Source organism: Delphinapterus leucas, chromosome 16 (assembly GCF_059928025.1).
Source record: "Delphinapterus leucas isolate spDelLeu-1000000601 "Yukka" chromosome 16, BTC_Dleu_Yukka2, whole genome shotgun sequence".
Lineage (NCBI taxonomy): Eukaryota > Metazoa > Chordata > Mammalia > Artiodactyla > Monodontidae > Delphinapterus > Delphinapterus leucas.
The window spans coordinates 60,616,236-60,640,763 of record NC_143144.1 but is presented as its reverse complement, the minus strand read 5'-3'; the positions used below and the strand labels follow the sequence as shown (position 1 = coordinate 60,640,763).

General features: G+C 53.0%; 1 protein-coding gene across 3 annotated transcripts; it reads left to right on the top strand.

Annotated features, from left to right (window-relative positions):
* The first annotated feature begins 656 nt into the window (after positions 1–656).
* On the top strand, positions 657–24,426 carry KCNIP2 (potassium voltage-gated channel interacting protein 2). 3 transcript variants are annotated; one of them, XM_089898108.1, is made up of 9 exons: positions 657–2,660; positions 15,216–15,311; positions 16,205–16,258; positions 16,898–17,022; positions 17,424–17,493; positions 17,662–17,732; positions 17,854–17,961; positions 18,147–18,251; positions 18,386–24,426. In XM_089898108.1, the coding sequence occupies exons 1-9, from the start codon at positions 2,588–2,590 to the stop codon at positions 18,503–18,505; spliced, it is 822 nt and encodes a 273-aa protein (XP_089754234.1). In that variant the 5' UTR covers positions 657–2,587; the 3' UTR covers positions 18,506–24,426. The 3 variants fall into 3 exon arrangements, with proteins under 3 accessions (XP_089754234.1, XP_089754235.1, XP_089754233.1); XM_089898109.1 differs by having other exon boundaries at positions 16,160–16,258; XM_089898107.1 differs by lacking the exons at positions 657–2,660; positions 15,216–15,311; positions 16,205–16,258 and adding an exon at positions 6,374–6,616.
* Positions 24,427–24,528: the final 102 nt, after the last annotated feature.

The following is a 24,528-nucleotide window of genomic DNA, read 5'->3' as shown; positions in this document are numbered from 1 at the left end:
CTGAAACAGACCAGGTGAGCATCATGGAGAGGCCGACCTTTGGGAAGTTGGCCTATGGTCCCTTCTCTGGACGGCTTCCTTGGGACTACTACTGTAGGCTTTCCTGCCCCACAGCTGCCTTTGAAGTAGCTGCTGCTCTGAGATCCTCCCTTTCTAAAGCACTTTCTAAAGCCCTCAGGATGGTAGGGGGCAAGCAGCACAGGAAGAATCTGGGAGTAAGTATCAGAATCCAGCCGTGAGAGCAGGTCTGGGACCTCCCCGGCTGCTATTCCACTTGGCTTCAAATCTTTTTGGGGTACTCGCCCTCCCTGGGAACCAGAGTTCCGACTCCAACATTGAGCAAATTCCAGAGAATCCACCATCGTGCTGCCATGTATAGTTGTAGATTCTTAAGGTATCAAGGGCAGGGTCATCTCTGATCACTAGATGGATAGTCCAGCCTGGGGCATTTAGTGTTTTCCACAGTTTTTCCACAGATAAACCCCAGAGGAGCAGGAGCTGGAAGCTGGTGGCAAGTTGAAGTTATTAAAAATTGATTTGTATGGGACAGTCTTTTTAGTGTCTTTTCTATTTCCCCTTAATCTCTGTTACCCAGAACCCCTTTCTCAATGACAGAGTTAAGGTAATCTCGGAGGTGCTGGTCTCATCTGGTTAGGGAACCCCTTATATGCTCTGCTTCTCAGTCTCCTGGTCCTAGTGGAAGCCAGTTCAGTTCAGAAGTTGTAGCCTCCCTTGCCTTTTGGGTGGAAGGAAGGAAGAAGAAAATCCCTTTACCTCAAAACTTGGTGTTAAGGAGGCCAGCCAGCCTATTTGGGCTGCTTCTAGATTCCTGCCAGCCTTTCATATGAAGTGAATAAGGGCAGGTCCAGGGCATCAGGCAATAAGCAAAGCACTCCTTGCCCTCCATTTTAAAAGCCCATCTCTTGGCCCATTTACATACACCTATTCTAAGAACTCCAAGTAGGAATCCCATCCTTTCTTAGAATTTAACCCCAAAAGGAGCCATCTATGCCCTGTCCATGCCCCAATGTCTATACCAGGTCTGTGGAGGACCCTCCGGAGTCAGGGAAAAGCCAGGAGTAGGGCATTGCTCCCAAAGATAATCCTTCCTTCGGCTGCTCGTCCCCTTCTCATGCCTGAACTCTCACCACAATTCGTGCTGGGTTAATTGAATCAAGTGCTTGTAAATTAATCCAGTTGAAGAGATTAAATGTGCTGGGGTCACTTTAGCTGAAGCTTTCCGTCTCAGCAGGTCACTCCTCCAGAGGAGCCATTGGGCAGGCAGGATTACCTGGGACACTGCCACCATACCATCAAAACACATCAGACATTGCCCCCGCCCCTAATCCTCATGGTGGTTGGGGAGCTCATGGGCTAGGAGCCCAGGAAGGATCGTGGGGGAAGTCAGACTAGTAGGCTCAGTTGTTCAGTAGCCATTCCTGGGAGCTGGAGGTAGGCGAGCTTTGTGCTAGCCGCTAGCTTCAGAAAAAAGAGCTAGTCTAAGGGAAGGGGGCCTCGTGACAAGGGCATTTCTCCCCCACTCTTGCCTGCATCCCCAAACCCCTCAATCATTTCCCAAATCTTCTGGAAAACAGAAGGAATCTAGAACAGGGCAGGTGACAGAAGAGAGCAGGGCAGGAAAGTTGAAAGAAAAAAAAAAAGGAACAAAAGAACAAGAAAGTCTTGAGAAACTGACCTGGTTCACTCTTTCTTTTCTTTTTCTTCCCAGTTGGCCAGCGGGGGTCATTAGATCAGGGAAGAAGGCACCTTGAGAGTGAATAGGGCCCAGAGACAGGGTCCTGGAGTTGGTGAGGGTAGGGGTCCTTCCAAGAGAAGAGAAAATTGTAGTCCACTGGCCTGAGATAAGCCTGCGTTATAGGCTGAGTTGACCTTTGCATCCCTAACCCCCTTCAAGCAGGGTGGGCACTGGTGGGGGCCAAAGAGACTCATACATGGGTGGAGAACAACAGAGAAAATAGGGGCTGACAGGGAGACCGAACAGGGGACTCATACGTACCCGGGCCAGTGCTGAGGGTAGGGGAAGGAGTGCTGAGAATCGGGGGCGGGGATTACTCCTAGCGGAGCCTTTCTGGCCCTGTTCCCTCCTCCACCCGCAAGACCCGGGACTTCTGGTTTAGGGGGTAGTGTTGCCAGAGAGCTCGTCTCCCTCCCCGCACTTCTCAGCTCACCCTTTCACCGGGTGCCTCCCCCGAACTGCAAAGAGGAGGGGGCGGGGGTAGGGGGAGCCAATCCCGGCAGCGCCAAAGAGGGGAGGTAGCTGTGACAGCCGCGGGGAGGGGGCGGGAGGAGAGGCGGCTCGGCTCCAGCTCCGGGCTCTTCTCCGCTCCACTCTGCCTCCGGCTCTGCGCTCACCCACTGTCCAAGCCTCCCGCTCCTGCCCCAGGATCCCCAGGTGGGCCCTAGACCGCGGCGGTCCCCAGGCTCTTAGCCCAAGCGCTGACTCTCCAGCCCCCGGCCCCCGGCAGCGCACTACACCGCCAGGGGGCGCCGTGTGAGTTCTCTATCCCAGCCACCCGGCGCCCCCTCCCACGGCCCACGTTGGGACGGGAGGGGGGCGCCGGGGGCCATGCGGGGCCAGGGCCGTAAGGAGAGTTTGTCCGATTCCCGAGACCTGGACGGATCCTATGACCAGCTCACGGGTGAGTCAGTGGCTTGGGGGTCGGGGGAAGGAGGGTAGATTCCATCCCCCCAGACCCTTAAGCCCCTCTAACCCCTGCCAGGCCCTTACCCACACTCTGACCCATTCCCAGGTACCCTCCCGGCTGTTCTGGGCGGCAGGACACTGAGGCTCAAAGCCTTGGGTCCCGCGGGGGTGGTGGTGGTGCTGGAAGGGTTGGGGGCAGAGCACGTGGGCAGGTGGGGAGAGGCAGCAGGTGTGGGCATGCATGACACAAGGCTAGGAGGGTGTCTATAGTGGGAGGTGTTACGTGCGAGAGCGCCTGTCATTCTTTGTGTCTGTGTGTATATATGTGTGTGCGCCTCCCACAGCTGGTTGCCATGTGCCCTGGGCTTGGTGACAGCCAGGGTGAGTGTGATTGCCTGTGATTGTGCAATTGTATGTCTTGTCAGATGTTTCAGTGAGGTTGTGTAGGACCCTGATTGTACTAATGAAGTTGTTTTAACCAAGTATCTCTGTTCTGTGTGCAACTCTGTGCTTTGAGTGTGTGATTTTCTGTATGAAGAGGCATGTGACTACCAGTATGTGTCAGGTCTTCACTTTATGGTGGTGTGTCTTTTTGTAAGACTTTATGACTGTGAACCTCCTGGGACAAGCATGTGTTAAAGTGGGTTGTGTTGTGTGTTAATTGTGAGACTGTGCGGGTTATATTGGTGTTTGATACTGATTGTGTACTTTCACGTGGTGATGTCTGCAGTGGGGCTCTGTGAGTGTCTATGGCATGTCTTACCCTTGCTGCCTCTCTGGCTTCCGGGGGCAGAAGGGGGTCTTTAGTGCACACCACTGCTTCCCCATGTTTTCCACAAATAGCCCCGGTCGACCCAAGGAAGGACTCTGGTGTCCATCTACCCAGCCTGGCTTCCAGGAGCGTCACCAGCTCCTGTGGGGAGGCTTTGGTTAATGCTGGATCAGCACCCCCCCCACAAAGTATTTAGAGATCATTCTTACAACTGAAGCTCCTTCAACCCCCAACAACCCTCCCAGAACTTCACCCAAACCCAGAGGAAAACAAACCCTCTAGCCTCCCCTCCAGACCCAGAGATAGAAGCTCTAGGCCTGGGAGGTGCCATGTGGCCTCCCCTTCTAAGTATCCCCCCAAACCACTTTGCTGCTCAGGCGTCCTCTCTCTCCCACACTGGGGAGGTATGTGAGACCAGTACATCTGTGCCTGTGCATATTCCTGGGTTTGGTAGGCAGATCCACGTGTTTGTGTGGGTGACTGTGTCACCTTGTGTACATTTCCATATACGTGTGTTTCTGTCTCTCATTGTGCAGCCTGCCCAAGAACTCCAACAGAGCATGGGAGTAGGGAGACTGTCTGCCCTGTGTCTGAAACAAGCTGGGGAGGTGAAGGGAGGCCATGATCCTTGTCCTTGTCTTGAGGAGAGTAAGGTTAAGACTTGGGGATGAGGAGAGGACTAGGTTGTAACGCCTTGAAAAAGTGTCTCCCTGACTAACACACCCTGGGGAGGTTCTCGTCCCTATGCCCAGACTCCCAGAAGGGGGAGCCCTTCCACTCAGGCAGGCCCCAGATGTGCCCTAGATGTGCCTCAGGCCTGGATGGATTACAAAGGTCCAGGTGACTAGCTCTGCTTTAGACTGTGTTCTCACCAACTCAGGATCCTTGAGAGTAGTAAGGCCCCCAGCGCCCTCATTAGCACCACATTAATCAGTGTTTTCTTCCTGCTTTAACTGATTCTCCCCTTTAGTGGAGTCATCTGCTCCCCACTTGGCTATTTGAATCAGAGATTGGGTGGAAGTGGGGAAGCCCTTGTACGGGAAGGTGCAGGAATAGAAGTGTGAGTACCAGCTCTGTATGACTTTTGCTCTCTGGGCCTCATTTTTTTCATCTGTAAAATGGGAAATACTACTTCCCACCTGCCTGCCCCCCCCCCAAGGGAAATAGAAAGTTCAAATGTTGACAAGCATCAAGAATCGTGTTCCACGTCATCAGCATCCTCGCTGTAGATAGCTCCACACGCGACTTGGGAAGTAGAAATAAGACTACCAGAAGCTCTCCTTTCGAAGGAGGGCTTATCTTACAGCGGGAGATAAATGGGGTTGGGAAGCCGGTGTTAAGGCGGTGGGTGCTCGGAGACGCATGAGCTGAAGCCGGATGGGGAGTCGTTGTCCGCGGTGCTGAAGCGCTTGCAAGGCGGAAGTGCAGCAGGGCCAGCCAAATTCCCAATGTTCCTTCCTTGTGCAGGCGGGATTCCTGGAATCGGACCTGGGGGTATTCTTTGGCTTCAGTCATCCCGGCCTATCAGGCTGACAGGGAGGGGGCGCTAAAGTCATACCTCAGGTCATCCTGGGTTGCCCCAGCCTCTTTCCTTACCCACTCCCACCCCAGGCTCAAAACAAATCTGGGGGGCTTCCCTGGTGGCGCAGTGGTTGAGAGTCCGCCTGCCGATGTAGGGGACACGGGTTCGTGCCCCGGTCCGGGAAGATCCCACATGCCGCGGAGCGGCTGCGCCCGTGAGCCGTGGCCGCTGAGCCTGCGCGTCCGGAGCCTGTGCTCCGCAACGGGAGAGGCCACAACAGTGAGAGGCCCGTGTACCACAAAAAAAAAAAAAAAAAAAAATCTGGAGGAGACTTTTAGGAGAAAACAATCTGAACCCCACCCCGCCCCGCCCCGCCTCTAGCACCTCCGGGCCCGGCAGGACCTATTGGCAGTGCGGCGAGGTGGGAAAAGGCAGAGATCCGCTGCGGTCCTGTCCAAGCTGGAAGCAAGGAAAGGACTGGAGAAGATGATGAGAGAGTTGGGACTTGGCTGGCCAAGTCCTGAGCTCGGGTCCCGGCCTGGGATCTCCGGAGTTGCGTCCCTCCGGCCATAAATATCGTTCCCGGACTGGCGCGCCCCCGTGTGGTTTTAGAGGAGCCATGCTTGCGGAGCTGATTCCAGATGAGGATGTTGCCAAATCAAGTGGCAAGGTTCCATGGAGTTCAGGGGTGACTCGCCTCGTAAATGTAGGATTTTCAGCCAAAAATACGGGATCCCAGTCGGAAGAGTGGGATCCCCATAGGCTCTGTCAGAAGTTTAAAGGCGTTAGTGGGTCCTGGAAGGGTTTACTTTGGGTATAACCAGATAGGGATGAGTCCAGGGCCAGGACTGTGGGTAGGGGGGCTTCTCGATGCATCTGGCTGACAATCGGCGTATGAGGGGAGAGTGTGAACCCGCCGGACCAGGACACAGGGACACAAAACAGTTACAAGAAAAAGATATTCAGAGCCAGAAGACAGACCAGTAGGGGCACGTCCCTGCAGCCCCTTTGTCACTCCAATACACTGGTCAGTTCCTCCTCTTCCCTCCTACTCTCGCGCCCATTGGTCCAGGAAGTATGGAAGTGTGGGGAGTTGCCATGACAACTAGGTTGTCTAAACCCCTTCGCATCTTTATGTCAAAATGGGAAGAGGAGGGGTGTGACAGGCAGAGAATGAGGGGATGAAGCGGGGCAATGAAAGATAATGTTCATTCCCTCCCCAGCTCATTTTTCAAAAACCGCGGGTGCCCCCTTCCCCACCGGAAATTCAGAAAATATTCCCAGAGAAGGCTGTGAGGGAGAGTCCGTGCCGCCCCTCCCCTCCGGCCCCGCCCCGCCCGAGTCTGGGAATTTGGGGGGCGGGTGCTTCAGGCGCTGGGGCCAGGGTGAGTTCCCCTCGTGTGGCCGGGAGAAGACGGGAAGCGGAACGAGGCTCTATTGCCTGAGATCCTGGTCCTATGGGTCCGGCCCTCCCGCGCCGCCCACGCAGGGCCCACTCCGTTGGGGGCGGATATCAGAACGCCCCGAGCCTTGGGGGCGGAGCTTGACCTCTGTGCTCACCGCAGGACCATGAACAGATGCCCCCGCAGGTGCCGGAGCCCGTTGGGGCAGGCAGCGCGATCCCTCTACCAGCTGGTGACTGGGTCGCTGTCGCCAGGTATGAGGAAGGGAGGAAAGGGCTGGACCCCTCAAAAAGTAAGCGAAGTGGGATAGGAGCCTTACAGAGGTGGGGAGAGAAAGGGCCCCTCACAGAGATGGAAGGGGCAGGATCCTTCAAAGAAAAGAGTTTAAAGGGCAAGACTCCAACAGAAGTGGAGCTTGGGATAGGGTCCCTTAAAGAGAAGGTGAAGGACATAGGGGTCTTCAAAGAGGAAAGGAGAAGGGGCATCATCGTCCCTCACAATGGTGGAAGAGGGGGCAGGGCTCCTTACTGATAGCAGAGGTGCAGGGCTCCTTACTGAGAGCAGAGGTGGGGACCTCAAGAAGGTGGATGTAGGGGCAAGGCCCCTCACAGGGATGAAGGGAGGAAGCTTGCAGCAGAGCAGGGAAAAGGCAAAGCTCTTTACTGAATTGCTTAGTTTAATGGGATCTTAAGATGACTAGGGGCAGTGTGCAGAAGGAAAAAATCCTGAGGTGGGACTGGACCAACATGAACTCAGCTAGTGAGTTTATGCATGATGGATGGATAGACTTGTGTGGCATAAGGATTGTATGTCACCGTCTTGTCTATCTCTGGGAGTCTGTATTAAGGGGGTTGGTGCCTCAATGGGGTTGTGATCACTGGGGCTGTGCACCCCTAGGGTTACGTATCCCTGGAATTCTGTGACACTAAGACTGCATGTACCTGGAGTTCTATGCTTTAGAGTTGGGTTGGGGGTTCCTGAGTCACACTAAGTTAGCTGTATAGACTTCATAAGGTTGTACCTTGGTGTGGGATTTGTTCAATTTATGACATGGATTGTGGGTATCATATCATGGCACTGCTGAGATTATGCACACCTCCACTTGGGTTTCCTTAGAGCTGCCTGGGCAGGGCCCACAGAACCCAGCAACTCCTCCCCACCTGACCTGGGGAGACCAAAACATCCTAGCCTGGTGGCATTCTGGGATCTGTAGTTCTCTGGCTGTCTGCACAGTATCCCCTTGAGCCCCTGGAGTATAAGCAGGCCTCCCCTTACAATGTGCTCCCAGAAGGAGAGGAGATGGGGCTGAGCCAAAGCCATGCTTGGATGTCTCTTGAGAAGCATGTGTCCTCCAAGCCCCCTGCTTGGGCCTGTCTCAAGTGACAGATGGCTGGAGCCAGGCGGGGCCAGCTCTCAATCATAGCAGGCATGACTTCCAGGCCCTAAAATAGCCCCAGGGCCTAGGGAGATCATTAATTACCTGATGCAGCTGGGGGCTGCTCTGTCTTCTGGCCTGGTTGGGGATGGAGTGGGGCTGGAGGGCTGACAGAAGGGTCTTTACTGGTTGGGTTCTTCACTAGGGGAGCAAGGGCAGACGGGAAAGTGGGACAGTTACATACTATGGGCCCCCTTCATTAGGCAGTATTTCTCTGGGTTTGAACTTTGGGAGGTAAATAACTAAATGATAGGTGTATCTCCGTGGTGAGATTTGAGGGATCTAAGGGAGGGCTCACTTTATGCTTCAAGATAGTTTTCCCTTCAGCCTTCACTCTGCCTGAAGTATTTTCATTAAGACTTCACTCCTCTGGGTGAAGAGCAAAGTGGCACAGGGATGCTTGGGGAGGACAGACCTGGGCAACTTTCTCACAGAGCCCAGAGACTTGAGAGGTCTCTGAGTGGGGGTGGGGGGTGGGGAGAGAGCCTGAAAAACAACTTGCTCTTTCACTTCTATCAGATCCTCTCACCAGAGGCCTGGTTGATTTAGGACCTTGAGTCCTGTGAGGCTGGGTCAAGGTCTCTGAAGGTTGAGGGTGAGGGTGAGAGAAGGAAGAGGAGGATCTGCAGACAGGGCAACCAGCTAAACGGTTGTCAATCTGTCCATCTGTGAATCAGCAGCAGAGAGCAAGGAGATGCTGCTGTTCTGCCTCTTTCCAATCAAATAGCCTGGCTTGGCATTCAAGGCTCCATGGAATCTGCCCCTTTCTGGTCTTATCACTCATATCTACCCCAATACCAACTAAGCGGCAGTCACTCAGGATTCCTTGACACCTCCACACACGTTGGAGAGACAGCCTGAGGGAGCTGGCAGATCACTGGTTCTGGTTCAAGTCTCGATCTATCCTTTATCATCTGTGTTGTCTTGGGACAATCACTTCTCTGAGCTTCAGTTCCTTCATCTGCAAAATGGGTATACTGCTACTCAATCTGACCATTTCAGCTGTAAACACAGGAATAATAGACCCTACCCCTCAGGTCTATTATGAGGACTAAATGAGATAACATGTGTAATGTATCAAGGACACAAAACATGCTCAATAAATGTTGGTCCCTTTGTTAAGGCAGACTGTTGACAGTTTAGCCATCCTTTAAGAACCAGCTCAAAAAATACCCGCTCCAGGTTTTTCCTGGGCTCCCAGTTAGAAGACTAGGGCTCATTTCATGGCCTGCTTTGAACAGTTCCTACCACATAGTAGGCACACAACAAATATTTTTTGAATGAGTAGATACCTTATAGTTCTGTCAGTAGGCTGTCTCTCCCTGCCCAGGAGAGCCAGAACCCTGTTTGGTTCACCTTTGTTCCACAGGCACCAGCTCAGAGCCTGGCATTCAATTTGTATAGGTCCAATTTTTTAACATCTTTGCCCTCTAGGAGCTTGGAATCTAATTGAGGAAACAGCACTGATCCAGAAAGACTTGAGTTCAAATTTGCAACATCTCCTCTTAGCTAGGTGACCTTGAGCAAGTTCCTTTACCTTTCTGGGCCTCATTTACCTCATCAGTGAAATGGGCACAATACTATTCACTCTGCCTACCTCATGGGGTTGTCATGAGAAGACATGGAAATAACAGTGTTTGTGGAAATGCTTTGTAAATTGCTAAGATATGTAAGGGGGGAATATAATATTATTAATAGTGGCAGTAAACAATTATAAGCAATTACTCTGTGCTAGGAATTATTCTAACAGCTTTCCGTGTATTAGTTCATTTAGGAGGGCCTAGCAACCATATGAGGTAGGAAACCGAGGCACAGAGAGATTAAGAACTTTCCCAGTTAATTCCAAGGGGCAGAGCTGGGATTTGAACCCAGAGAGTCTGGCACCCTGGCCCACACTGTTACCTACCATGCTATGCTGCCTCCTTTTACTGTTCCCACTGATAACATTACAGACTTAGGTGCTGAGTTTTGAGGGCCCAATGGGCTACCGTAGAATTTCAGGTAGCTGGGAGCCTGCTGAGGGCTGGAGGCTCTGAAGGGAAGGGAATTTAAGCTGTGTCTAAAGGACAGGTAAGGACTGTAGGATAGGAGAGCAAAAGGGAGTTCATTCCAGGCAGAGGGAATAGCAGGAGCAAAGCCACAGAGATAGCACTGAGTTTGGTGTGTTTGGGGGACAGTGAGGAGGCAAAACTGGCTCTAAAAAAGGTATCTGCTGATGAGGGTGGGGGAAGGGTATTAAATCCCAGGCATGGATTTTGGACGGTGAGAGGGAGATGCTTGCTCATTTCATCTGTAAACCTGTAACCTCCAAAGGTGTGAGAAGCCAAAAACAGTCCCTGAATTGACTTCTTCCTGGGGGAGAGAGGGGGGACAAGCAGAGGACCAAGCCTGCCGGAGCCATACCCTCCTTCCCAAGGATGTTGGAAGGGTCGGTGGAGAGGGAAGGGGTAAGATACGGTGTGAAATGAATGCCTGACCCCCCAGTGGTGGCCATGTAGAACTGCAGATCCGTGAACCTCAAATGAAGCAGTAGGGACTAGCCCCCATCCCCACCCCCACCCCACAATTGAGGCTGAAACACATCCCAGAGCTGGACGAGGTGGCAAGGGTCCCTTGGGTTAATCCCCTTAAACTGGGCCTCCTGTGTGAGCAAGCTGTCTATGAAAGGAGCCAGTGTAGCGTGGTGGTTTAGAGCACAGGCTGAGTCAGGCTGGGTTAAAATTGAGCTCTGACACTTATTGATCTTGGAGATTTTCTTAACCTACTTTTGTCTAGTTTTCCCACCCATAATGTGGGGATAACAGTACCTCCTTCATAGGTTTATTGTGAAAATTCAATGTGATAATGTCTGTAAGCACATAGCACATTATCTAGCACATACTGAGTGCTCAATCCCTAGCCAGCTGTGGCAGTAACCCAGAGGCTCTTATCTTCTGGCTCCCTGGTTCTGCAAGCCTCTCCCCACCCCACTACAGACACCACCGCCGCCATCACCACCACTTTGAGGGAGACTGGAAGATGGGGGAGGGGCTCCAGGAATACAGCGGGGCTGTGTGGCTCCCTTGGAAGGTTCAGATTTCCCTCCTACTCTGGGTTTCTCCATCAGCTCAGTAAAGATTCCCAAAGAACAGGGAGGGTTTTGGCAGCTCCTGGGTGAGGCCCCTGCCAGGAGGAAAGGAAGAGCACATCCCTCCTCTCCCAAGGAGCTTGATTCTCTGGGTCCCAAAGGCAGCTGCAATAAGTCCCCTCCCCAAAGGGTCATGATAGGGCTAAGGGGCTGTTTTCCTGCCCAGGCTACTGGACCTAATCCTCCCTCCCTTGGGCCTCAGTTTCCCTGTGGCCTGTGGGAAGAGAGTGCTTCCCGCCTCTCAGTCTCCATGACAACCGCAATCGATGGTGGTGGTGTCCTCCTGACTGGAGAGGTCACCACCTTCTCCTCCCTTATATTCTCATACACTTTCATGCAGATACAATTACACAACCACCATAGACCCATACTCCTAATTATATGACACATCCATACTACCAATCTTCAGACCCACATGCCACAACCCTGCTAAAATACAGATACCTCACACCTCATACACACTCAGAAATACTCCAATACACTCTCACACACACCCCCCACAGACACTCAGGTTACATACCCGTATACACCACACACACCGCTAAGACAGGTGCACAATCGTGTAAACACACACACAGACACACGTAAGAGGAGGTACACATACTCTCCATACACATACAGGAATATACACACAAGAAAACACTCAGACACCCATAACATATTCTGACCCACACATGTATTACTTATGCATGGGCAGCTCCTAGTTTCACACACACACACACACACACACACCCTGCCCTTCCCTGCCTTCTCTCTAAGCACAGGTCTTCCCTCTGCCCCCTCTCTTTGGTACAGAGTAGCCACAGGCTGTCTGAGGGAAGCTGTCTCAGGGGCAGAGGCAGGGCACTGCCCCCCTTCTCTGGTCTGGCCTGGCCCATAGCCTTCACACCAAAAGCTCTGGAGGAGATACCAATCCATAGGCAGGAGTGGCCCCGTGAAGAGGAAGAGGCTGTGGCTTGGAGGCTGTGGCTGGGAGGCCTGTGGGGAGGCGGGGGGAGGGGGAGAGGGAGGAGATCCGGGGAGCAAGAAGGGGAGGGAGACTGCGGGCAGTCCTACTCAGGCTGGGGAGCCTGAGGGGGAGGAATTGTGAGTAGGGAGGGCCAGCCTCAGCCTGTGGGGCCATGCCCCCGGCCCACCATGAACCTGGAAGGGCTGGAGATGGTCGCTGTGCTTGTGGTCCTCGCCCTGTTTGTCAAGGTCCTGGAGCAGTTTGGCCTCTTTGAGCCTGTCTCCTTGGAAGGTAACCCAGGTGTCTGGGCATGTCTGGCCTGCTGGCTAGAAGGACAGTGGCCCGCAGGGTTGGGGAGAAGATTACTCTGACTTTATGACTGGGGTGAGGGCTGCAGGGGTAAGCAGGTTAGTGATGGGATGGGACATCTGGGGGAGGGGAGTTGGGGGAACAGGACATCTGGGAGAGGCAAAGAGGGGGACTCAAGGAGTGGACCTGGGGGAGGCGAGGAGGGAATCTGGGGGATTGGGTGTCTGAGGGAGGTGAAGAGAGAGGGCCAGGAGCCAGGGAGGTGATGAGGGGCTACAGTATGGGGGGACTGGGATTGAGGATAAGGGGAAACTGGGGGGAATGAGGAAAAGTCTGGAGACACGCAGGGGTATCTGGAATAGAGGAAGGAGGTTCCAGGGGTCCTGAGATAACACCAGACTTCTGGGGAGTCCTTTTTGGGGCCAGGGACCCACAACGGCTCTGAAGATGTGTGTGACTCGCCACACCTCCATCCTTGCAGGCGTGGGTTACAGGGTGTGTGTGGACTCAGTGTGTGAGAGATACAGGGGGTGTGGCTGTGTGTTCATGTGTGTGAGAAAGGACAAAACGTATGACTACTTGAGCCTGTGTATGTGACAGGGGTGTGATTTAATGTGTCTGAGTGACAGAGTGTGTCGCTTTATGAGATGGCAGATGTGACTGTGCCTGAGGGGCATGGAGTGTGTGGCTGAGCCTCTTGGGACATCTGATTGTGTGTGTGGCTATTCCCAGAGTTCCCTGATGATATACCAGCTCCATACCCAAGGCTAGGGATGGGGTGGGTTCTGGAGGGACAGGAGTGGGATCACTGTGAATGAGACATTCATAGACAAATCTGGTAGGAGAGTGAGGGGTGGATCGGATCAGGGACCCTGCCTCCCAAGCCACCTTGCCTCTCCCAGGTCCTCTCAGGATCTAAGGGCAGAATGGGCTCCAGAGTCTAGAGTGGGAAGTGGGAAGGCAATTCTCCACCCAACCCGAAAGTCAGGTGGGGAGAGTGATACTGGAGGTAGAGAGGGGAACATGTTCTGCCTCCCCAGGGAGTTTTAGCCTCTCCCTCTTCTTCATGCCGAGACCTGTGCAGCTCCATAGCATGGCTACAGGAAAACAGGCAAGAACCATGATAAGAGGACTGCAGGGTAGATAGACACCTGGGAGAACTGAAAAAATGTGAAAGGAGCTAGGGAAGAAGGTCCGTGAATTGCCTGCTCTAGAATTCCGTAAGAGCAGAAAACTCCTAGTCTACCCTCCATCCTCTGCTGCATTTATTGGGGTGGGGTGGGGTGGGTCGCAGGGATTGGTCCTAGATGAACTGGGATTCATCCAGTCCTGAAAAGATGAAGTCAGTCGGGCTCTAACTTTCCATCCCCTTTAGACTATTGGTTGGAAGGGGGGAGGCATTCTGTCTGCTGAAGGCACCCCCTTTCTCTTCCCACCTTCAGAGGAGCCTAGAGGAGACTGAGTCCTTGGAGCAGGCAGGGGACCAGATGGGGGGATGTGTGAAGAGGGGGAGGTTGGGAGAGACGGGGGGAGCCAACCCCGAGTCCAGAGGCTACTACACCACCAGAGGCCCCAGGCACAATCGGCTTCGGGAAACCAAAGTCCAGGCTAATGGAGCCCTGGGCCAGAGGCCAGGCCGCCATCGATCCCTCACCCAGCTCACTGCCTCCCTCCCACCTCTCCATAGCTCCTGGGGAGAGAGGACAAATGGGAGGGAGAGGAGGCGCTGACTTCAAGCAGTTCCCTTCTGGGAGCACAGCATCTTCCTGAGGGTGGAGCCGGCTTGGAAGGCAGGGCCTGCAAGGGAGCTGGGGTGCCAATCTACAACTAAAGGAAATTGGGCCCCTCCAGGAATGGACTGAGGCCAGCTTCAGTCAGTATGCCAAGTCCAGTGAGCTCTGGCCCTCGAGTCTGGAGGTGGGTGCAGCCAGGAGACAGACACACAACAGGAACTTGGAGGGTCTCCCTGGGATACAATTAGAGCGGTAGGACACATGTGTAAATAAGAGGAAGTGAGGGGAACTGTGATCAGTGGGCTCTGGGTAGTCCCACATTACAACAAAATACTCATCTCCAAGGTCTGTCATTGCCTGAAAGTTTGCTATCATTTCACCTTCAAAGAGTAAGCCATACTGGAAAAGACTGGGAAGGGACACACTTTTAGGGTGGATGAGTTCTCTGAGAACTCTGTTCTGCTGGCGGGAAGATTATAGGTGCCTTGGAATGAGGGGTTATAGGCAAGAAAGGTGGGGGTGTACCCAGGGCAAATGCAGGTTCTGTGGGTGAGGTGCAGTCTTAGGTATCTGGGTGCCATGGGCACCTAGGTCACAATATGATATGGGCATGTGTGTGGTGACCTTGATATGTCATGGTGACCACACTGTGATGTGATGTCCCAGGGTCATTGTGTGTTCTTGTGTGGTTTGATCATGCTGTGTGTAAGATGGCCTGTATGGTTCCTAATGTATGTCATGTTTTTCCCAGGTCAGTCACATTTGTATATGTTTGTATTAAGAAGTACTAGGTCAAAGTGTGTATGTCTGTGTGTGTGTGTGCATGTGTTGGGAGGCCACTGGGTATGAATGAGGTACTAGGTATCAAGCGGTCCTTGTGTGGCATCCATCACTCTGATTTATCATACTATGTATACACACCTGTCACTGTGTGTGTGTGAGAGAGGCAGGCAGCCCCCGGGTTGGACATCACCCTCAGAGGTCCAGCTGTAGCACTGGAGCCAAGGACACTGGGTCAACAAAGACTGAGGCCAATGCTACTTCCTCCCCGCCCCGGCCACCTCGCTGTTCCCAGCTGTGTCCCTTTATACAAGATGCGGAGCCACCTTGGTGGACTTTCCATGCCTGTGAAACCCACTGGACTCCCCTAACCGGCCCCAGCTACTCTCACCATTACCCACCCCCCATTTTCCCCCAACACCCGCCCCCAGCCAGGGTTGATTTGTGATGGTGGGGAGGGTACAAGGAACAGAGGGACAGTGGGGTTAATGTACCTTCCTGGGGTCTTCTCTCTTCCCAGGCCACCCTCCAGGGCCCACTAAAAAAGCGCTGAAGCAGCGGTTCCTCAAGCTGCTGCCTTGCTGCGGGCCCCAAGCCCTGCCCTCAGTCAGTGAAAGCAAGTGCCTCTCCTGTGCTTCCGGGGGTGGGGCCCGTATGTGTCGGGGTGTGACCGTTGTGAGGGGAGCCGGCCTGCGTGTGTGTGGGCGTGACCAATGTGGCGGAGGTGGGCTGGGCACTGACTGACCAGGAGTGTGAGGGGGCGTAGCTACGCAGCAGCTGAGCGGAATGTGTGGGCGTGGTCAGTTTGGAGGCGGGGCCTGAGTGTGTGGGCCATCTGGGTGTGCGAAATGGGCAGGATCTGGGTGTTTGGGCGTGGTCAGCGTGACAGGCTGAGGCCACTCTGAGCCTGTGTGAGCGTGGCCAGTGTGGCAGGGGTGGGACCAGGCGGCTGTGAGGGTCTGTGCGTGGCTTAGCTGGGGTTAGTGTCTGGCCGCCCTCCCCGCCCCTGGGCATGTTTTGGGCCTTGAGATGTAGGTCACCAGTGCCTTGACTAGATGGATGCAAGTGTAATGATGGAGCCCGCCTTCCTCCAGATGCCAGGATACTTGAGTTTCCTAGTACCAGCCTGGTCCCCAGTTGAGTGACCTCGCTTTGTCTGTAGGCCTCAGTTTCCTCATTTGGGCTTTGCCCACCTCACAGGATTATACATACTGCATCTTTGCAAGCTATAAAGGCCCGGTTTGTACTCATTATTTGAGAAGGTCGTTGTGTTTGATTCTGCTGGGTCCCACAATGGGGGTCGATTCGGAAAAAGGGCAGGGGGATGTGCTCGGGGTCCGATTCGTGTGTGTCTGTGCTCATTCGTTACGTGTGCCTCTGTGCGCGTGGGGGGCTAGGGTGTGTGCACTGTAACACGCAGGTCTGTGAGATTTGCTGTGAGTGTGAGGGGCGAGGTGTGTGCAGCTGGCCGGGTCCTCCGCTTTCTCGGTGACAGTTCGCTCCCTTCAGCATTAGCCGCCCCAGCCTCCCTCCGCCCCCACAGACCCCGCCCGCTGGACCCAGGTGACTTACTCTCCTGGTGGGGGCGGGGGCGGGGGACTTCGGGAGCCTGGGGTGGGGGCACCTGCCTGGGGAATGGATGTTGGGAACAGGGGCGGGGCTGATACGGGGCCAGGGGTGGTGGCCTTCTCTAAGGCACACTAGTGCTGTGGCAGGAGTGGGGTGTGGAGGGGGCTTGGCTGGAGCTGGGCGGGGCATGGCTCGGGCATGGCTGGGATAGGCGGGGCTTGGCTGGAGGGAAGGATCTGGGCGGGGCAAGGGTGAGACCGGGCGGATCTGAGTTGGTAAGGGGAGGCCCAGAGCTCGAACCCTCAGAAGCCCCCTCTCCAACCCAATTTTCCTACTCCTGGCCTTCTGGGACAAAGACTGGGCTGGGAGCCTTCCCCTCCAACCATGGATCAAGGGCCCAGGGGCCAGCGCTGACTCAGACCCCGGGCTCTGGGGCCAGGCCTGGCCTTGGCCTGGGCCCGCTGATATACCTCGAAGCCGACCAGCATCTTCTTGGCTCTGGGTCCGGGGAACTGGCAGGCTGGTCTCCGGCGTCGGATATGGGGGGGATGGATGGTTCAGTGATTTTGAAGAGGGGTCGTGGGGGACAGGCCTGAGGCGCGGCTGTCCCCCCCAACCGCCCCCACCCCGCAGACAGCGTGGAGGATGAGTTTGAACTGTCCACCGTGTGTCACCGGCCCGAGGGTCTGGAGCAGCTGCAGGAGCAAACCAAGTTCACGCGCAAAGAGCTACAGGTCCTGTACCGGGGTTTCAAAAACGTGAGTGCAAAGCAGAACCAAACTGGGGAGGGGCAGGGCTTATCCGGGACTTTTCTGAAAGGTTGGCCTGGAGGCTTTGAGGAGTGACAGGGGAGGGGAGGAGAAGGGACAGCTCCCCTTCCACCACAGACCAAACTTCTAGGTTCCTGCTGGTTTGAGAAGGGGCAGAGCCTGTAGATTGGTCTGTCAGTTCTGTGTTTTTTATTTGTGCGCTTGGGAGAAGTCTTTCCTCCAGGAGAAGAGCTACATGGTGAGCCCCCTGGAGACATGAAGATTTCCCCTCTCTCTGGGAGTCTCTGGACAGGGAGGGTTGGGTGGGAACCTGGGGGGGGAGGGGCGGTGAGTGGAAGGGGGTTTTGTCTCTTCCTTCAGTCTGGTTTCCTTCCCTACGCTACCCCCAGGAATGTCCCAGCGGAATTGTCAATGAGGAGAACTTCAAGCAGATTTATTCCCAGTTCTTTCCTCAAGGAGGTGAGGGGACAAGTCCTGAGAAGAAGCAGCTGTCCATCTCTAGGCTGACTTGGGGAGAGGGCTGGAAATGCCAAGTGAATGGGGTTTGAGGAGCCCCACAGAGGTAGGGAGGCAGGAAGTCCTCTCCTGTCTGGAAGCCAAGCTTACTCATCCACACTTATCCTGCAGACTCCAGCACATATGCCACTTTTCTCTTCAATGCCTTTGACACCAACCATGATGGCTCAGTCAGTTTTGAGGTGAGCTGGAGACTGTGGGCCAGGGAAGCATGTTTCCTGCGGCTTCAGGGCCAGGCCAGACCCAGAGAGAGGGTTGGGTGAAAGGTATCAGAAGACCCATTTTCCCCTGCCTCCTTCCTAGGACTTTGTGGCTGGTTTGTCAGTGATTCTTCGGGGAACCACAGATGACAGACTGAACTGGGCTTTCAACCTGTATGACCTCAACAAGGATGGCTGCATCACCAAGGAGGTACAAGGCAACTGAACAGCTGGAGGGGTTGTATGTGTGTGGGGAGGTGTAAAGGGCCCATAGGAGGGAAATGTGACCCACATATACATCACCAGCAAGGGGTGGGGTCTGCCCTAGGCTCTAGGCCTTCTAGTTTGGAGGCTGGAGGCTCTGAGGAGGGATCCTCTTCTCTCTCGGCCTAACAGGAAATGCTTGATATCATGAAGTCCATCTATGACATGATGGGCAAGTATACATATCCTGCACTCCGGGAGGAGGCCCCAAGGGAACACGTGGAGAGCTTCTTCCAGGTGCCTGGGACTGGGTAGGCTGGGTTTTAGAGTGAAGGGAAGGAGGTGAGGTCCCAGAAGGGAACTTACCCGAGTTCTGCCTGCCTCTCTCCTGTCATCCCTTCTGTTTTCCCTACCTGACTACCTTTTTGCAGAAGATGGACAGGAACAAAGATGGCGTGGTGACTATTGAGGAATTCATTGAATCTTGTCAAAAGGTACAGGGCCCTGCCCTCTACATTTCCCTGGTCTGGACTCAGGGCCTGATTCGATGATGTAAGAGAAGGCTCCTTTGGGCAGAGTACTATTTCCCTAACTCACCGCCACCTCTGAATCTTTTTCCTTCATAACTTGGGGAGGCCTGTCCCTTCCCCACCTCTCTGGGTGTCTCCTTCCTCACTGCCTCTCTCTGTCTCTGAATGTCCCCATTTCTGAGTCAGTGTCCTTCTCCCTGTCTCTGATAAGCTCTTTTTCTTTCTCTCCAATCTGCCTCTCTCCCACCACGGCTACAGGACGAGAACATCATGAGGTCCATGCAGCTCTTTGACAATGTCATCTAGCTCCCCAGGAGAGGGGGGTCAGTTGTCCTGGGGGGACCATGCTGTAGCCCTAGTCCAGGTGGACCTCACCCTTCTCTTCCCAGGTCTGTCCTCATCCTAGCTCTACCCTGGGGGCTATAGGAATCCAAGAGCCTGGGGAGTCAGTGGTCCAGATTGCTAGAGCTGAGGGGGCTATAGAGTGGGCAGAGTGTATCTGTGGGGTGTTCCCAACTCCCAACAGCTCCCCCTTCCTGCCTGAAACTCAGTGCTGAGGGTGCCCCTGCTATAGGAATTGAGTGGTCCTCCCCCTTCCACCCCCACTTGAGAAACCACAATGTCTCCTGCTATGGTGCTTCCCCCATCCCTGATCTCATAACCATTTCCCCTAAGACCCCCTTATCAGAAAGGCTGTTCTGTCCTTGGCACTGACTGGCCTTTCAGACCAGGGCCTTTGAGAGCCCTGTAGGAGGTGGACAAGAATGTAGAGGGAGTAATCTTGGGCCTGAGCCAGTGCTTAGGTCCTAGGAGGTAGCTGGGTTAGAGAACAGAAGGGCCTGGGGATTATCAGTGAGAGCATGCCAAGCTATAGCTTTGAGCTCTACAGGTCTGCCATTCAAAGCTGTCAGAATATGAATTTCCAGGCTCTTCAGAAGACCTTGTTTCCTTGGAAATACCCCAGAAAATTTCCAAGTATCCCAGGAGAGTCTGGGATCCTGGTGTTTGGCTCATTCCCTCCTTTCCTCCCTTCCTGTTTGTGTAGTGGTGGTGGCAGCGGGGGGAAGATAGGTGGGAGCTGTCTTGGCTGATACCTGCCAAAGTTTCAGCCTACCCTCTCTGATGGCTACAACTTAAGTTTTCATTTGCCATTTCCTCTCGACTTGGAGGCACAGAGTAAGTCAGGGACAACACAGTGGATGCCTTAGAAGAAAAAGGAAGGAAGGAGGCAGGCATAGATTTGAACCCAGTGTGGGGGCATTTATTAGACTCTGTGATATACCCAGGCTCTATTCCTGCCCCCCGACATAGCCTCCTAATTGACCACCCAGAGTCTCCTCTTGCTCTATTCAATCTACCCAGAGATGCCCCTGAGCACACCTTGAAGGCAGGAACCATAGGACCCAGGTCCCACCTCACTGTCAGCACCCCTGCCGTGCCACCACCCCTTAATATATCTGCTTGTCCCGTTTAGCTCACTCTCCCAGTCAGCTGTGATCTGAGGGGAGGGTCCCCAGGGAGCCCCCTTTCCTATCAGAACACTGTTGACTGCTTTGCATTTTTGGTTCCTCTGTAATTTTTGTAGAATAAGAAGTACACCGGATCCAATAAAACACAATGGCTATGCACAGGCTCTGTCTGCCTTTTTGTCTCTCCTACCCCGCACATAACTCACAACCCATAATTCATACAGCCTTTTGGATTCCAGAGAAAATGCTTCCTTTCCTATAGTATGGCCAACCCTTGGCAGGAGATCAAGACACAGGTTCTGGAAGGGTTGGAAACCTACTGGACCTCAGAGAGGCCCCCGAATCTCCCTCCCACATCCTTAGAGGAGACAAGGAAGAGAAAGGTGATTGATGTCCTGAAGACTATGCCAAGCAAGCTGTCTTTTGGCTAAACATTCTTACAAGTCAAATCCAGAATTTCTAATTTACAGACATCTTCGTTAATTTCAAAGTGTTTTCTTTTGAGAGGGGAATTCCCTTTAGTTTCTAATGAAAGTTCCTTTGTATAAACATCCCAACCTTACCTCTAGTACGGAGGTACATTTGTGTCTATACTGCAGCCAAGAATGATGGGGGAGCAGATGAAGTGGACCCAGGGCAGGTCACCGTGGAGCAGGTGACACAAAGGGTAATAGAAACTTCCTGTGCGGGGTGGGAACCTTTCTTTGTTCTGCTCCTGGAGAGGGGCCGCCAATGGTAAGTTCCTCTCATCCTTTCTCTAGGGCACCATTATGTGGTGATTAAGCTTCACTATCCATAGGAGGGGGATCAGGCCTTCTCTCCCAACACTGTACATGTTGACAAGGTCAAGGGAAGGGTATGGGTGTCCAAGAAACAAAAACTTACTTCCAGAGTCCATCATTCTGTCATCTGGTTTCCCTGCTCACATCATCACACAACTGTCTGCTCCTTAGGTCCTTGGGTTTCTTTGGGTCACAACCCCTCTGAAGGATCTAATTAAAGTTGTGGGCCCACTGTCTAGAAAAAAAAAAAAAAACCAACACACTTTTCCATATATTTTTGTGTCCCTGAAGCCCATCCATGGGCCCTAAGTTAAGAGCCTGTGATCTAGTCTACCTCTCAGCCTAACATTGTACAGAAGAAGAAAAAGGCCCAAAGAGCGGAGAGGACTTGCTCAAGGTCACCTGGTGAGTTTACACGAGGATTGATACTACTAGACCCAATCCCCCAAGTCTCTGTTCAGGGTGGCATTGGGGCACAGTAAAAATTTGTGTGTGCAAGATGGATGCTGTGCATGTCATGCATAATCCAGACAAGGTGACACTGTGACAGGCTCTCATGTTGCCCTATACTTTTCCTTCATGGCACTTCTCAGTTTGTAACTGCATATTTAAGTATATTTATTTGAGTGATTGTCTTTTTCGATACACTGTAAGCTCCTGAGGGCTCCTTGAGTGCCCAGACTAGGTTTTTTTTCCCCCTCCCCATCCTATCCTGGGGCCTGGCACATAATAGGCATTCCATAATTGTATGAATAACTGTAAGATTTGGATAAGTGGACATGGTGAGTGTATGTATATAACTGGGTTAGGTATGGAGACAGTCTATATTTTAGGGTAGATCCAAGCTTAAGGGAAATTGAAGTCTGAAGCTGAGAATTTCTAGGAAATGAGAAGTACCCCAGAATTTCTAGGAAATCAGAAAAAAACAGGAGGTTGGCATTCTGATCATTTTTTTCTGGCCACTGGTTGGATTCTGAATGTTGTTAGCTGCCCCATCTCAAAACACTCTTCTTTATTGCCTTCCAGTATTTCATACTCTCCTGGTTTTCCTTTTACCTTTCTGGCCATCCCTTCTCATCCCTCCCTTGATGACTCATCCTTCTCAACTGGAATATTAAACATTGGGCCCCACAGCTGAGACCTGAGCCTCTTTTCCATATCACATCCAATCCCATGGCTTTAAACACTATCTGTATGCAGGTGACTCCTAAGTTTTTATCCCCAGAATTCTCCTCTGAGTTCCAAGACCCATATATCCAATTGCCTGTTTGACGTATCCATGTGGATCTGTAATGGTCATACTTAACATGTTCAAAATGGAGCTTTGATTCATGCCTTCCCAGTCCTCGCCATCTCAATAAACCAACTACCTAGTTGCTCAGGTCAAAATGTAAGAGTCTTCCTTTCTTCCTCTCACTCACTCTCCCTCTACTCCCCTTTAATTCATCACCAATCCTGGGGAATTCCCGGGGGGGGGGCGTCAGTGGTTAGGACTCCGTGCTTTCACTGCCCAGGGCCAGGTTCAATCCCTGGATCCCTGGTTGGGGAACTAAGATCCTGCAAGCCGTGTGGTGGGGCCGGAAAAAAAAAAAAAATCACTAATTCCGCCATCAAAGATGCACCATCTCTCTCCATTGCTGTTCCTAGTCTAAGCCACTATCATTGCTTAACTAGATTATTACTTATTCATCCATCTGAAGAAGACCCTTCCTTGCTGTGGTTACTCTTCATCATATCACTAGATTTCCTTCCTTCATAGCACTTATCACAAACTGAGTTCCTGTGTGTGTACTGAATTTGTTACTGTTTCCACAAGCAGAATGTAAGCTCTGTGAGAGCAGGACCCTATCTTGTTCATTCCTCAAATGTTTATCATAGGCCTACTAGGCTCTGATTCCTGTTGTACGTGCTGGGCGGGTGGAGGTGTGGTACAGAGAGAAAGTGTGTGGCAAGAATTGCCCTTCAAGTTTGAGAAGTACAGATATGGAAGGTGCATCTTGCCTGAGTCATAGACCCCAGAGTGTTGGCTATGGAGAGTAGATGAAATTGTGGCTGATGACTTGCTAGAAGTTGCCACAGTGTAAAGTGTGAAGCAGAGAGGAGAGTGTCATGAGACTGAGGGCTGGGGTCAGCTGGAATGACAGCTCCCAAATCCCCCAAAGGACCACAATATCCAGTGAAGCTGCTATGGCCCCCAACTGTCATCACAGGAGGTCCCCTAAGAAAATACTTGCTCCTAACCCCCATCTTAACACTCCATGATTAAAAAGAAGAGGGACTATAAGAGTCCATGGAGCTACAAGTTGGGCTACCGCTGGAGGAGTCTAATATGAGATTCAAGTGGAAGATGGACAATGCTAAGTCTTAATAATCAGAATGAGACTGAGATGCTTATTTCACATTTATACCTCACATGTAGCCACAGATCTCTCAGCCAACAAGTGCATTATGACAGAACCAAAGGGAGCCCTGAGAACATATAGCAAGGGGACCCAAGCCCATCTAGGGCCCAGGGAAGGCTTCCACAAGGAAATGATGTTTATGCTGAAGCCCAAGGGGTCCCACTTCTCCTTTACACACACTTCATACTCCCCATTCCCAAACAGGCCAGGTCTTTTCGTCCCTTCCTACATTTGTACTCTACTTGCCTAGAGTGCTCTCTTCTCTTCCCCCCATTCAACCTGGCTAACTCCTATTTAACCTTTATGACCCAGCTCGAAAGTGAAGCCAAGGCCGCTGCCTCTCCCCAAAGGAAGATGAAGTCGGTCCCTCCTCTGAACTCCCACAACACTTGGGTACACCGTGTGGGTATTATGTGTGTACTCGCTAGTCTGCACCACCATGCTGTGAGCTCATAGTGGCCCAAGAGGCCAGTACGGGGCAAGCTCAATAGGTGTCAGCTGAATGAAGGAATGTAGGAATGATTTAATTTTTAAAAGGGGTTAGCGCCAAGCTGGAGGTAGGGGGAAATGTTTCACGGCAGAGGAGTGAGCTGAGCTTCTTGGAGTGTTGTCTTCATAGAACCGAGCCTGGGTCGGGCTGATGTAATGAACCAACCTGTCAGAAGAATCTCAGTAGAAAGTAGGTCAGTTTCTTCCTGTCTCTTTAAGAACTAGAGGCTTGATTTCCGCGCCTGCGCATTGAGAGAGTAAACACCTCTCTTTTTCACCCACCCCCGCCCTATCCACATCCTTATTGCCCCAACCCAGCCTCCTCCCATTCTCCCCTTCTTCGGGTGGGGTAATGGTCCGTTCCAGGGAGTCTGGCTCGTTCTGGAGGGTAGCGAGCATACAAATGGTACATTTCACTGCCTTCATTACCTTCCGCTTTTCGCGGCTTGTCTGTTCTACTTCCCCCTACCGAATGAAGCTCAATAGGCTGGCCCAAAAGAAGGCGGGGGAGTCGGGTTGAGGGGACCGGTCTGAGCCGGTCTCCGGCGCAGGCGCACTGCGGATAAACAGGAAGCGGGAGGTAGGGGCAGCTGCAGAGGAGATCCAGGAGCTTCGGGAGGAGGCAGCGGGAGTACGAGGATTATCGGAAGGGCAGCAGAAGCTAACTGAGAACGAGAAAAGGAGCCTTGGCCATCTGCCTCCAGGGAACGAGAGGTCGCAGCCTCGCTCTCTGCTTAGGCTTCCGGCTCCCCAGCTAAGGCTGAGGCTGCGGCTGACAAAGGGCTCGCGCTGGTGCCGCCGCCCTTCTCATCCGGGCATTAGGGTCCCTGCGGAGAGGGAGGGGGAAGGGCAGAGGGGGAGGGGAAAGAGCGGAGGGGCGCGCGCTTAAAGCCGAGGCCCTT

Excerpts from the sequence above, each read along its gene's own strand:
- KCNIP2 (XM_089898109.1), top strand. The coding sequence starts at position 2,588 with ATGCGGGGCCAGGGCCGTAAGGAGAGTTTGTCCGATTCCCGAGACCTG. Across the intron at positions 2,661-15,215 it reads ATCCTATGACCAGCTCACGG|GCCACCCTCCAGGGCCCACT; the intron begins GTGAGTCAGTGG and ends CTCTCTTCCCAG. Across the intron at positions 16,259-16,897 it reads ACCCCGCCCGCTGGACCCAG|ACAGCGTGGAGGATGAGTTT; the intron begins GTGACTTACTCT and ends CCCACCCCGCAG.